General features: G+C 47.6%; 2 protein-coding genes across 2 annotated transcripts; both read left to right on the top strand.

Annotated features, from left to right (window-relative positions):
* Positions 1 to 33: 33 nt before the first annotated feature.
* MYCFIDRAFT_180456 (uncharacterized protein) lies at positions 34 to 2,178 on the top strand (the record flags this gene model as incomplete). Its single annotated transcript, XM_007934219.1, has 15 exons — positions 34 to 63; positions 95 to 238; positions 280 to 603; positions 634 to 754; positions 821 to 906; positions 932 to 1,063; positions 1,098 to 1,117; positions 1,153 to 1,383; positions 1,413 to 1,441; positions 1,489 to 1,588; positions 1,624 to 1,859; positions 1,891 to 1,908; positions 1,941 to 2,077; positions 2,107 to 2,123; positions 2,148 to 2,178. The coding sequence occupies 15 exons, from the start codon at positions 34 to 36 to the stop codon at positions 2,176 to 2,178; spliced, it is 1,656 nt and encodes a 551-aa protein (XP_007932410.1).
* Positions 2,179 to 8,067: 5,889 nt separating this feature from the next.
* On the top strand, positions 8,068 to 11,146 carry MYCFIDRAFT_180454 (uncharacterized protein; the record flags this gene model as incomplete). The annotated part of the gene is made up of 21 exons (XM_007934218.1): positions 8,068 to 8,138; positions 8,174 to 8,308; positions 8,340 to 8,353; positions 8,409 to 8,759; positions 8,786 to 8,894; positions 8,921 to 8,933; positions 8,960 to 9,104; positions 9,133 to 9,233; positions 9,265 to 9,308; positions 9,344 to 9,425; positions 9,457 to 9,489; positions 9,524 to 9,741; positions 9,791 to 9,831; positions 9,860 to 10,095; positions 10,119 to 10,169; positions 10,198 to 10,344; positions 10,380 to 10,424; positions 10,475 to 10,902; positions 10,950 to 11,021; positions 11,056 to 11,082; positions 11,122 to 11,146. The coding sequence occupies 21 exons, from the start codon at positions 8,068 to 8,070 to the stop codon at positions 11,144 to 11,146; spliced, it is 2,388 nt and encodes a 795-aa protein (XP_007932409.1).
* Between the last annotated feature and the right edge of the window lie 3,063 nt (positions 11,147 to 14,209).

The following is a 14,209-nucleotide window of genomic DNA, read 5'->3' as shown; positions in this document are numbered from 1 at the left end:
GGCTCGGAGACTAGTGACTATAGCAATAAGAGCATGCCTATCGGCAAAGAACTGAAGACGACAGTCCGCGAACTAAAGAAGTGCTATGCTAAAGCGCCGGCATCTGCTGTCGGGAATGCTAATCATAATCAGTGGACTGCGCGAGAAGACAAGAATTCTAGGCGAGAAGACATCCGATGCAGAGACGGCTAGAGAGTACATCTCCGGCAATACGCGAGGAGCATGCCAAAGTAGGATCGTTTGAAAACCAGGCTAGAAGAAGGACAACTAGTTCGGGAGGATGTTGACGAAGGTGGGATGAGCATCGAACGAGAAGAGCTGGATCCAGTTTCGTCTCTAACAGCGCCGAAAGCGGGCATGGAGAGGAAGGCTAAGACGAAGAAGAACGATACGTCGAGCGCTCAGCCGACAGAAGCCAGCGTCACCAGGGACTTTTCAGAGATTCTCGAGTCGTATGGATCGAAGCATCTACACTGTCAAATGCTTAGCATCGGTGGCTTCTCCGACTATCACCAGACTGTTCAGAATTGGCGAGTTGCTGTACGGTTCAAGACGCTCGCAGACCGCTATCTCTGGAACCCGCTACTACTGCCGGTCATATCAGTCCTCTCATAGAATGATTACAAAAGCAAGGGGAAGCCGTCGGAGCATAGGCTTCGGCCATCACTGAAGTCAGCACCTTGGATCAGCTTCTACGGCATGAAAAGACGAAAGGGTACTCGCTGCGAGCATGACTTCTTGTCCCAAGATGGAGGTTTGTAGCGATATAAAGGAGCGTGAGAAGCGAGCTAAACAAGCTGAACTTTTCCGTTGCGATCAGGACCTAGTCGAAGTCGATCTTGCATACCTGGCATAATGGGAAAGAGTATGCAGAAGCACCTCCACGAAAGCGGCTCCATGAAAGCGGTCCATGCCTCTACTGGCAATGGAGCGAGTATGTATATGCTGCTTGATTCTCTTCATCCAGGCTGACTCTTATAGCGCGCGTACTTTGATTCTCCCTATACTTAGCGTCGCGAGCCACGAGCAAGAAGACACTGCGGAAATGGCATTCGAGATGGCTGTGCGGATTGGGATTTAGGATGCGGTTGCTAGAGGCGAGGACGCTGGGCCTCTTGTGTTGCTTATCGACCCCGAAAGAGTCGCAGTCAGCAGTGTGAAGGATGTGGTGAGATGCAGAGCAGATGAGGCACATCGGCGTCGAGGCGATGGATTCGTCAGGATGGTCTGGAAGCTGCCTGCTGCTGGAGCTGCAAATCTGAGCGCATTTGTGAGTAATGGTGTGGTGCCGATTTCGAGTCGGCCATACGCCCAAGACATCATTGACAAAATGCGCGCTGCTCTTGGAAGCGAAGATGGCATAAGCTTGGTGCGCTGGTGCAGGTGTGTAAGTTCGAGGAATTGTTCAATAGCATGCTGCACGGCCGATTCTCCGCAGAACGTCTTGGCGCATGAGTAAGCAACGACATGCCGATGCTCAAGTATAAGAGACCCACCACATCCCATCTGTCAACGAGCGACCTACCTCTTGCTGTCTTGGTGGAATGCTGGCTGCTGGCCAATTCTCCTGTCAGCCATCTGACCTGTTGTGATGTGCCCGTAGGGCGGGAGTTCCCAGATGAGTGCAAGCACTGAGCAACAATTACGCAAAATGAAACCTGCTCGTCGAAATTGGAGGCTTATGAAGGATGGTTCTACATTCGCGACAGCGAGAACGCTCTTGTCGCCAGCAACGTCTGTCGTGCTACATGCCAACTACTTGGAGTGTTCAACAACACGTCTAGTTCCGTGGTATTCAAACTTGAACTTGAACAACCAAGATACTTGTGTCCCTGATCTCATCGCAATCGCGGACACGGGTGTCTTAGTCGACTGTAGCGCTGGTATGAGAAACAGTGTTTGCAGTGTGTGATTCGAATGGACTGTTCGGACTATTGTAGTTCTCCATCGTGCTTCCCAACCGATCGTTCTGGCAATCCCAATAGGCCTAGGCTTCGGCTTCATGTTGGTGTGGTTCCCAATTGCAGACATTCTGGTAACTTGGACCCATCGTGGCCTTGTCCACCTATGCTTTGAGGTCAGTTTATAAGGTCCTCGATATGTGAGACACCCGTGGAACTGGCGTGACAATCTGCTCACAATGGTAGCATCACCGATGCGGCGCTTTCGGCAGCTTGACAGGTTGATGGGCTAGATTAGCCCTGTTGAAAATGAAATGACCTAGCATGTTGGAACGGGGAACATCACAGCAGATGTTAAGCTAGGCTCGTCGATCGCAACTCGGCCAAACCCGATCATCTCGAACTCTAGCAAGGTGTTTTGTTGATAAGGGTAGTATCGTCCCAGTCAGACATTCTTCGGAAAAGCCATTTTCACACTATCAGCATCGGTCGAGACAGTCTGCGCAAAAGCCTTTTCCACACCATCTGCATTGATATATCATACCCCCGGCACCAGTCGCCTTAGCTCCGCAGCACTTTCTCCTCCGCTAATCGCAAGAAAGCGGGTTTCGCATGGAACAAGTGCACCCAGAATGTGGGTCGAGTCCAGATGGGCAACAGGATCTTGGGAGGACATTGGGGCGCTGTTATGGGTAATGGGAGGTGGTTGGCTTCTAGGAGAGCGAAGATGGCTGTCCGAAGAAGTGGTGGGTTGAAAGATTGCTCCGAGTCGGAAGTCGTGCTCGCTGATTTCAGAGAAGGAGACGGAGGCTGTTGCGACTGCTGGGTCTTGCTCGCTAATGACTTGCGCTGCCTGTGCTGCTTCTGCCTCTTGGCGCGGCACGGCTGGCGCTGGTGGTGGCGCTGGTGGTGGTGTAGTGTGGTGTGGTGTGGTGTGGTGTGGTGTGGTGTGGTGTGGTGTGGTGTGGTGTGGTGTGGTGTGGTGTGTCAGGCGTATGTGGCTGTTGTGACGACGCTGTGCTATGCTGTTGCAGAGGAGCGGAGGAGCATTTCAATGTGCTTCTTCTCCCCACACACCACATCACAGCCAGCCGGCCCGCTTTGCCCGCTTATCCGCAGCTGAATTGGAGGCAAACGCGGCTCGCTACGCGAGCAGTCTACACCCATCCGTAAACCACTAACTAAACCTATCACCCATCCGGAAATGACCTATAGTCGGTGAAAACAGGTGTTTTATATAGTAAATAGCCCCCTCGCTCGATTCTATATTATTACAATAGTGCTAGAACGTTCTATTACTATATAAGGTAATAGGGTTGTTATATAGTGCTAGCAATTCGAGTTCTTGCTAGCTTTATATAATACTACCACCGCTATTTACCTACTATTTATATCACTACTACGCATCGTATATATGTGATTTTTATATTATATAAAAGCCCGGAGTAAGTAGATTAATACCTCGTATCGTATATATATATAAGTAGCTAGTATAGGTAGTGTTTAGTGCACCTTCGTAAAGCCCGGTATCTCGGGCTTAGCGGGCTTTAAAGGACTCGAATACGGACTTCTTACTTCCTATACCTATACGAGAGATAGCGGCTCTACCGCGATAATACTGTATATTTAGAAGCATTAAATAAGGTAGTATCTATGTATATTCTGCATCCTCGGGCATCTCCGGCAGCTCCGTATCCTCCGCGAGTAATAGATCGAGTACCTACCCTAAATCTATCTCCTAGTTATCTAACTTATACGGCTGTAACTAAGAACTAAGGCCTATAGTTATATTAAACAGGTTACTAACGTTACTATCGGACTCTTCTTTAATAATGTCCTCGTACGTACGCTATTGCTGTTGCTACTTAGCAATTCTAGCTATATCCTTCGGTCGTATACGTAATAGAAACAGGCTCTTATAATGCTCCTCGTATAGTAGGTCTTCTTTATCCGATAATCTACGCTCGTTACCTTCTAGCCGTAGAAGAGGCTCGTTCTTATAGCGGAGGCTAACTAGCTGCCAGTTATAGCGACAACAACCGTAGAAACTAGCTTCTTCGAGTGTATCTATTAGTATAGCTTTGTCGCTCGCTATAAGCTACGCCTATTAACTATCTTCTAGCATTACTCGCTATACTAATAGCAACGGTTTTACTAGTGCAAATCGAGCCGCCTTCTTCTTACGTAGTAGCCTCGAAGGTGTAGCGGCAGTAAAATAGGGGAAGGGGTTACTAATAGACTTAGTATTGTGCTATAGATTTGCTAGTTTAAAGACCTTTAGCGGCGCTCGGTCTTTAAGGTCGTTAGGAAGATAGCGGCCAACTAACTTATATTAAACTAGCTATTGCTTACGCTTCTTAATCTAATATACCTTCTTAATCGGCCTCTGCTTATAGTAACTAGCGAGCGGTCTAGTCTTATAAATACCTATTAGAAGTGATAGAAATGGCTCAGTTAGTAACTAAATAGTACGCTTAAGAAGGGGCCGCTTCCTGTCTTCTATACGTGCCCTTCTACTTATTATCGTACCGAGCTCCTTCCGTTATCGCTTATAATAGGACTTCTATTGCTTCCGTATCTTATAGGCCTTGTTATCTACTAACTTCTAAGCCTTCTTAATAGCAGTAAGCTCTCGATAGGCGACTCGAGTATAAACCTTATACGTATAAGCGATACCTATCTTCTATTGCTTGCTATTATTAGCCTTGCGTACCTTCCTCGCCTCTATAGCAATCTCTATCTCCGAGAGGTTATATAACGCCTAAGCGCCCTAGTTAGTATAGAATAGCACTAAGCTCGTAACTCCTTTAAGAAGGCCTTATATTGGAGATAAAGGCGGTCTATGCCTTGTAAGTCGCTTATTAAGGGCATCAATCTGTCGCTTTATAGTGCGAATAGTAAGCGCAGGGTTAAATAGGTCTATATCGACTAGAGGCGGCAATTCTAGCAAATGCGAGAACTCGAAGAGCCGACCGGTTTCTACGCTATTACAGATGCTATTAAGATCTATTATAAGAAGGTCTGCTTTCTCTGCCGCCTTACGCTCTACGTACTAGACTATATATATACCGTACTTGTTACGGAGAAAGTCGAGGGCTCGCTATACGTTAATAGGGGCAATACCGGTCTTCCTAAAGGCTGACCGAATATTGCTATTCTTAAAGGTCTTCCGCCGGATACTATCGATAGCGTTTATAAACTAAGCGACGCTAAATTCGCCTATTCCGAGCCTTGTGTATTTAATAACGGCCTTCCGGTAGTAATGCTTATAGACCTAGAATAAGACTACATCTAGCGGCTATAGGAAATAAGAGGTATATAGCGGCAGTGTAAAGATTAGAATACGGTGTCTACGAGCGAAGTCGACAAACTCGAAGAAGTCGTAGCTTCTAAAGTTATCTATTATAAGCAGGCGATATTGTGTCTTATCTGTAGGCTTCGTAAGCCTCTCGAAGTGCTAGATCTAGTAGAAGGCCCTATCGTCGTTTAAATAACTAGACTTAGTTACTCTAACTAGATAGTACGCTAGCAATTTATTAAACTATGCTTCTAGTAAGACCTTACCTTATACTAGAAGCATTAGCTTAATGTATCGTCTATAAGCGTTAACGGCTTCTACTAAAGTTATATACTTCCGATAGGTATTAGTTGTAGCCTATAAGCGGCGCTTTAGGTCTATTATAACTACCTATTCTATGCCTCTAATTCTAATCCGGAAGCTAGTCTCGTCTATATTCTAGTAGTTGTCGAGAGTAATCTTATAGGTCTATATTAAGCTATATAGCTTCTTAAACTAAGTACCGATAAACTAAGGGTCGTATACTTCCTTCCGTACTGCCTCGATATTCTTCCGCTTAATCTCTTTAACCCTATTCTTCTATATCTATCTCTTATGCTATATCTCACTTAATAGCTTAAATAAAGCCTATTTATTATCCGGGAGGCCTCTTCGTATAATTAACTCGGCGGTAGCGCGGATTAGTAATATAGGAAGGCTTAGGTCTATCTGTTCTCGAGAACGGTAGTATTCGAGAAGAGCGAAGCTTTAAGATAGATTAAGTCGAGCGTGTAAAGCGGTACGGTTACTGCGGCTACTACGGCTATTATAGCGGTAGTAGAGGCGAGAATATATATCTTTGTATCGGTTATCGTAGTACTATACCTTTAGGTCGACGAGTGCTTAGTAGGTACGCTTATATGCTTGTATTTCAGTTAATTCGATCGCGACTCGGGCGTCTTTGCGACGATTCTCGGTAGTGGATTTTTGCTAGGGCCGTATAACGCGTTTCTTCGACTTTCGCTTTCCTAATAGCATTATAATAGTGTTAAATAATTTATTTAATGCAGTATATATAAATTTACGGATGGGTAATGGGTTTAGAAGATGGTTTACGAATGGGTATAGACCGCTCGCTTCGCGAGCGGCATGTGACTCCACCAAAGCCGCGGATAGTCAATGTCCGGCTTCAACATCCTTCTCGGCCACTGCCTCAATCCCGCCTTCAACTCAACCTTCTCGCGAGACAGCTGCGGAGAAAATGCCACAGAACTCCGTACTCGTGCGCCTGAAGTCAGCCAGGCTTCGCAGAATCCGCACGCGTGGACACACACGAGAAACACACTCACGCTGGCCTGCAAACGGCATGCAGGCACCTCCATGTGCATCGTCGACGACACCACTGAAGCGAGCGAGGTTGGCGAGCCCTGAAGAGTCACCCAGTACACATTGGCGATGGCGAAGATGCGCGAAATGATCGAGGACACAGGCAACGGCCGGCGCTGGCGTGATGGAGAGTGACATAGTGCAAAGATGCTTCGATTGAAGTCTTTGAGCGAGGTGTCTGAACGGTAGTGTGTGCCACCGAGGTACGAAAGAAAGAGAAAGCAGACGTCTGCGACAACACCACACATTGACGAGGTCGAGGTACTCGTTTGCGGTGCTCGCACCTGCTTAGGATACAAGGCTATCTCTTACACACTTGTGCCTCAAGCCGTCCAACAAACACGTTGACGCACGTATATCTTGTGAAGCCCACTCTTCCTAGCTTCACCTGTCTTCCCGAAGCTCTTTCGCCGATGCATATCCAGTTCTCGTCTTCACTAACATCTCCAGACCTTCTTTGACTACCAGGCAGGACACAGCACCAGGTCTGTAGCTTTTCGTGCTTCCAACTTTCCGCTCCTTTGATCAACACTATCCAACTCTTCTGCGAAGATGCCAAAGTCGGCTACGCGGGCCTCCAGCTCCGATTCCTCCGACGGCGCGTACGAAGCTGAAGTCAGCGCAAATCAAGGCTACATCAAGCAATTCGCTGGCCTGGCCCTTCCGGAACTTCGCAATGGTATACGTGCCTCTTCAGACTGATTATAACCCTCTCGCTTATCGCCTTGCCGAAATGCACGATGTGGACAACCCAGTCACTACGTGCACCCAGACAGGCCCGCCGACCCCAAAGACGACATGAAGTTCTGGGTTCTCCAATCCGTGCTGGAATAGGACACTCGGCCAACGGCACGCCTTTTCTCACCGCCTTTATGGACCTGGTCTCTACGATCGGCGTGCCTGATTGTGAAGGCATCCGCCCTAAAGACCAACTGAGATCGATCAAGTTTGTAGCCTAGCTCGTCCAGTCCAACGTATCGCCTACTGCCTTCCTATGCCTACTCGTTGAAGGCTCTTCTACCTCTCCTGAGCACTACGGCAAACTTACGTTGTTCATCTCCGCTATCTTCCTCCACGCGGTCGAAACGGCGCCTAGCTTTACCGCCTTCAAATCTTGTGCTGCCAAGAGCAGTCCACTTGACGCTTATCCCCGCGGCGACCACAAATTCAAGGCCGTTCAACTCGAAATAAGCCGGACGACTGGGGCTGGACAAAGCTCATTACAACCGCTATGTCTGAGAGCACGCACTCAGACTAGGCAGGCCAAAGGACCGGTTCCCTTCTTCCTTCAATCTCGTATCCTCCTCGACTCTAGCACGCCAGAACACCTCTTCTGGTAGTCGTCGTCGTCCTCGCCGCACTGCCTTGCGATCCGCTGCTGTGCCTTGCGATCCGCTGCTGTGCCTTGCGATCCACCGACGACGTCTACGACCCAGCACAGCCAATCACCGAAGCCCACAGGAACATTGCTGGAGAGAGTTCTGTCTGGGAACTTCGCCAGTAATGCTCCGCCGGCAGCGATCTTGGTGCTGCGCTTCCAACGAACTTGAAGTGGAGTCTGGAGTTCAATATGGGTAAGACGGAGAGGAAGATGGATGTTGATGCTGAGAAATGGTGAGTTCTTCCCTCTTCTTCCATTGTTTCATCGATGTCGTGGTGGGCATGTGATAGATCTTTGCAGTGTCTGGTTCGGGCACGGCAAGGCGAAGGCCATGGGCATGATTATTGATGATGATGAGGAGCAGTAATGGGGTTACGCATGGTTCCTGCTTGAGTCGAGTTAACCTGGGTACTTCCCAATCCTTTCTGCTTATCCGACGCTATCATGCCTGGTATTCGCACAGAGCATTGGCTTCTGCCCCTTATCGCCTGGACTTTCTTCTGCATCTTGACGCCCGAGAAACCACCAAGAGGCAAAGGCTGCACCCGCAACTTGACAGACCCAAACATCAACCACTCCATCCTCTTCTCTACACGCAAGTCCGTTCCACTACCGGCACCAAGCATACATTTCGAACGCTTCGCCTGGCTGGCCGTGTCTGATGACGACTTCGAAACCTTGGGCGACGGCGCCGTGAAGGCCACCGGCCAAGGCGGCCTTTATAGCATCTTCAATTTGCACGCCGACAAGTGGCTCGCGGTTGCACGTATTATGAGGAAGGCTGTCTGGATGCAAATCATCGCCGGAAACAGGAGTGATTAGCGCAACATCTATCTCGAGAACTCGCGTATGTGCAAAGCGCCGGCGACCTCCAAACCCAAACCGCCACACAGTGGGCCTGCCATCAACTGCCATACCGCTCAGCATACCGCCTCGTCCCTCTGACGCTGTGACGCTCTGGCGCTGTGCTGCGAGTATCACTCCTGCTGTCGCACTGTCTTACCGAGAATCGAGCTGAGAAAGATCTGGTACGACGTGGACGAATTAACCAAAGCAACAAACAATCGCACCAATATGTCGAGCATATGCAACAATATCACGCGGCTGTGTTTCAGCAGATCCAAGACATGGTGCCCCGATACCACCAGAACCCAGCTTCGTGCCAGCCTGGCCTTTTTCAAGCATAGCGTGCGCAGCTCAGCTTCTCCAATACACCCGCGGAGACCTTCGACTTCTGCGCGAAGACACCAAACCCCCACGAAAGCGTCCCTCGATCCTACCTGCTGAAGTGATCTTTGCGACACGCCAACGTGTATCAGTCCTCCGCCCCAACGGCTTATACGCGAACACTTCTTGAAGAATCGTGGACTTCTTCGATCATAGCATTGCGATCCTCAGATCCCCTTCTGTCGAAGAGCAAGCCTGCGCGATTTGGTACGAGATCAGCCAATTTTGGAAGCAGTTCTACGATGAAGAAGATGTTCTGCGCGCGCGCCACTGCTTGCTTCGAGTTGCTGGAGGAGAAAGAAGGGCCTGCATCCAGAGTGTCAGGCCGTTGCCGAATGTCCGGTCTGGAAGGAATGGCATGTTTCGAAATACCCCGCCGAGAGGTTCTGGGGTAACTCGCTGAAGAGGTTGCAGATTGGGATACAGGCTCAGAAGCGAAAGCCTCTTCTGATGAATAACAAGAGCTTCAGTGGTGAACACGACAACCCTCCAACACAGGCTCAACACCGCGATGCGATTATGCTGAAACTGATAACAAGCAGGCTTCACGCTGACCAAGTGCACTGTATGTGAAGGACTACCGCGGCGCCCTTGGCTCGTCGCGGGTCTTGATCTAAGGCCACCCATTCAGCTCATGAGCTCAACGCTGATAACACCTGGTCAGAATTCAAAAGAGATCCTGTTTAGACTTCCGCAGCGACACTGGCCTCAGGACTACGCGAGACCGATGCCCAAACCTTGGCCAGATCGATTCTGAATCCCATGCTAAATCTGATGCACTTCTGCTCCACGCTGGCCATCATAATTCATTCGTAATCACATACGCCTTGGGATTCTGCACCGGTGCTTGGCACTTGATACATGTCAGCTTCGGACAGAAAGTCAGAGCACTCCAGGACATGAGCGTGACACAAGTTTCGACTGTGGAGGTCGCTGCGGCACGGAGAGGCTAAAATTGCCAGCGACAGCGAGAAATCCCATTGGTCTCCCACAAGAAGTGCACGCAAGCATGAATCACCTCGCAGGCGGCCATTCCACGACATATAAGTTTGGCCTGCATCAGCTTCGCGAGTCACGAAAGATCACCAAACTTATACGACATTTGCAAATCTGCCTTCGCTCTCCGCATCAAAAACGAAAATATCTGGTATGAAAACCACGACGCGTTCAACGTCTGCTTTACCGCAATGTTATGTTCTTGCCCCAGAAATCCGGCAGCTTATGTTGCCCTGTTCCCCGGCTTTTCCGGAAGGTTTGCTCCGCTTACTAACTTTGCCGCTTCTTCTTCTGCTCGGCTGCCAGTTTCGGATTCATAACCGGCAGTGGACTGCGAATATGGAAAAGTGGATTCTGCCGGCTGTCCGTAGTCCCGGGCACACTGGTCTCACAACTCTTGTGGTGCCTCTTTCAGGCCAGTGGGCTCTCCCACAGCCATACTCACAATCCTACACGACCCGAGAGACCTCCTTCATCGTGTTCTGGCAGTCCATTCCATGGAACTCTTTATCCCGAAGCCGAGAGCCGGGTGCCTATGCAACACTCCCACACCGCACAATCAACCCATACCAGCCATGGACGACGTTTGGCGAAAGGCAACAGACGCCCTACATCGGACTCGGTCTCCTCCGGACCACACCAGACGTCTTCGTGCTCCATACCAAGAAGGACATGGCCTTTACCAAGCAGATTGTAGTCAAAGCTGAAAGGTGCGAGATCATGCCAGACGATATGTCAACCTTTCTTTCTCGCTTCTTTCTAGAACTGCATTAACAGATAGTCCGATGTCGAAACGCGGCCATTGCATCCCTTGGATGTTTTCAGGACTCACCCTTTGTATCGTACCTAAGTAGTGGGATCATATCAAAACACTCGTGCCTCACTAGTGCCAGCCTCTTTTCAGACCTAGAATTGTTCTTTTCGCAGAGACTATAGCGTTTGATTGAACTGAGACTATTCAACGCGATCTTGATATGATACCGCGCCAGTTTCCTAGGCATAATAAGAATGCGCCGAGGCTGACAACTTCGAGCCTAGCTTAAGCGGGGTTAACAGCGTAGGAACGAACAAAAGTATATAGACGAAGCCTTTCTCTCTTTATTATAAATATCTATTCGAGTAATTCTTAGATCGTTCTAGAATTTCCTATAATACCCTCTTAAGCGTTAATTACGATATAGCGTCCCTATCGAGCGCTAAATATAACCTATTCGGCGATAAAAAAATAATAGTTAATAGAAGGTTAATAGGGACTTATATAGATAGGTCGAAGACATAAAAGTAAATACTATCGTTAAGGAGTATAAATGTATTAGTATCTAAACATCTATACCGCTACTATAAGAATTAAAGCTAAGTAGATTATAGAGGTACTCTAGAGTATTACCGACGAGAATAAGCCGTATAAGAACTATTATAAGACGACTATCTACTCTTTACGTTTACTACCTATTTGTGTTATAGATACTAAAACTTCTATATATATTCCTATAAATATATATAAAAGTAGAATATATATAGAACTAAATAGTATTTTCGATTATAGTACGAGGCTGTTTTCGCTAATATAGAGCTATATATAATAAATATAGCTAGATTATAATTAGTATAAGTATTACCTAATACTAGCTAGTATTCTCGCCGAATATTTCCGAAGCTCTAATCTTATAGAGGCACTTTTATACTAAATATACAAGAAGCGAAAGAGCCTTCCGCTTTATAGGTTAATTATAAACTAGTCCTTTACCCCTAGAAAAGAATAGCAACTAAGAGATATATTTAATATTTTTTCCTATATCGTCGATACTCTACTAACTAGTCTTAAAAAGCGATTAGCTATCTATAGCCTCGATAGGAAGGCTATATACGAGTACTAGATAAGTAAGACCCTAGTATAACTAGACGTATCCTATATATTATATACTAGGCACACGGTTATAGTACGAAGGTATCGTAACGGTTATACGGTGCAAAAGTTAATATATTCTCTAAGGTACCGCGAGGCAAGCTATCTATATAATAGTCCTACTATTAGTAGCAATAGCGACCGTAGCGGTCGATAGTGACCGCTGCCTGCTATCGTACATACAATAGTGTTATATCGTAATAGCCTCCCCCCCTACAAAAAAGGTCGGCACTGTCTATAGTGTCCTAAAACAAAGGTCCTTAGCAGGCCGCACCGTAGGAAGGTTTAAGGCAAAAGAGCGTAATAGCGTCGCACAAAGGCTAAGCCTAAACAGTATACTAGAACGGTAATGCTAGGTATAGAATCGTATCTCTCTAGTAATAACTGCGTCGGTCTTATACTTACTTATTACGACGGTTACGAAGAGCGTCGCGTAAGCTAGTCGGTATAGTCTAAACCGCCTTTAGCTACGGCTAAGGCGCGACGGTCTTTATAGTCTTGTTATCGGACAGCGAGGTATTAACTACGTCCGCTATAGTAGTAGCGCGGTCTAACTAATCGATAGGGATATTAGGGAAGTCGGCACCTAGCAACAGTAGCGTATCGGCGTCGCGTATAGCACCGTATAGCTTAAAGTAGTTAGTTATCTATACGTTAAGCTTTGCGATCTTATCCTTAGTAGTATTGCCTTATACGCCGCCGAGCAGCTTAAAAGCGTCCTCGTTAATTAGGTATAGTATAGGGATTGCCTATTGCGGCGCGACGCGTAAGAAATCGTAGTAAAGATAGGTTAGCGATAGCGTAAGCGACTCCTTTAAGACCGTAGCGGAAAGACGACACTACTAGGCTATCTAGCGCTTAGTTACTTCGCGGATCTACGCCTTAGCTAGTATCTATTGCAGCTAGTACACCTCGATTGCTACTAACTCGGACTAGCGTATATAGTAGAGAGCTTGTAAATTAAGCGTGCGTATACCAATTGCCGTCGCATTGTATTAGTATTGTCTATAGGCGCCTATAGTGTTTTCCTATAGGGCGGGTAAAGGTAGTAAGCGTATCGGAAGCGATAGGAGCTTGTACTATAGCTACGCAACCGTATTATTAGGCAGTAGTAGCTAAGCCGCAACTAGAGCCTTCGTAGGCGTAGAGAATAGGTTAGACAGTAGCGGCATCTTCGACGGTAGGCGAGGCGCTAAAAACGGGCTAGCGGTTAGCTTCTAGCGAGTGTTTAACTTAGTCGATAGTAACGCGCGCGAGGAATTTAGCTAGATCGCCTTAGTTAGCGGGGCAACCGGCTTAGCCCGAGTCGCGAGCTCTAGAGGGATGATTTTGCCGAAAAGGTACGCGTTAGTAAGGTCGGTCTCGTCTAGCGAGTAGTCGGGTAACGGCACTAGGAATGCACCTATAGGATCCTAAGTATAGTCGATGTTATACTACTAGTAATTCTTATTCGTTACTATCTTATCGTACTTGAAAATAGTATTGCCCTATATAATACGCTCCTAGACGCCTAAAGGATCGAAGACTAGATCGGTAGAGGCCGTCTTCGGCAAATTATAGAACTATAGCGTTAGCGCGGGCTCTAATCTATTAGGGATAGCGCCGTCCTTAAGCGTCTAGATATAGGCGATAAAGGTAGATAAGGCGTATACCGGATCGATCTAAGTTAGCTAGTAGACTAGGCTAAAGTCTACCGGGCATTAACGGTTAAGGAGTAGTAAAGGCATGCCTTTGCCCTTGTTAGCGGTATAGGTACCGTTCTAGTAGCGACCGCTACTAGTAAGCTAAGCGTACTATTCCGTACGCGACGCATTAGTAGCCTTAGTGTCCGTAAGCGCCTTATTAGTATAGAGGGCGGATATATAGCCCTCGCCGCAAAGCGTGTATACGTTACAGACCGTAACATACCGCTAGGTATAAGCGACGACGTCCTAGGTAATAGCTAGGCGACCTAGGTTGCGACGGTATAGGTAGGGTAGACTACTAGAATTAAGGGACGACTCGTACTACTTATAGAGCTATATAGCCGACTAGGCACTAAGTTCTATACCGATTAGTAGCAGCTAAACTGTGTAGTCCTTAAGCTAGGAGTCTAGTAGAGGTAGGCGCACTATCGAGAGTCGTCCGGTAGCTAC

This window comes from Pseudocercospora fijiensis, assembly GCF_000340215.1.
Source record: "Pseudocercospora fijiensis CIRAD86 unplaced genomic scaffold MYCFIscaffold_18, whole genome shotgun sequence".
In the NCBI taxonomy this organism is placed as follows: Eukaryota; Fungi; Ascomycota; class Dothideomycetes; order Mycosphaerellales; family Mycosphaerellaceae; genus Pseudocercospora; species Pseudocercospora fijiensis.
The sequence above is the reverse complement of the archived record's forward strand: the minus strand, read 5'-3'. Positions and strand labels throughout refer to the sequence as shown.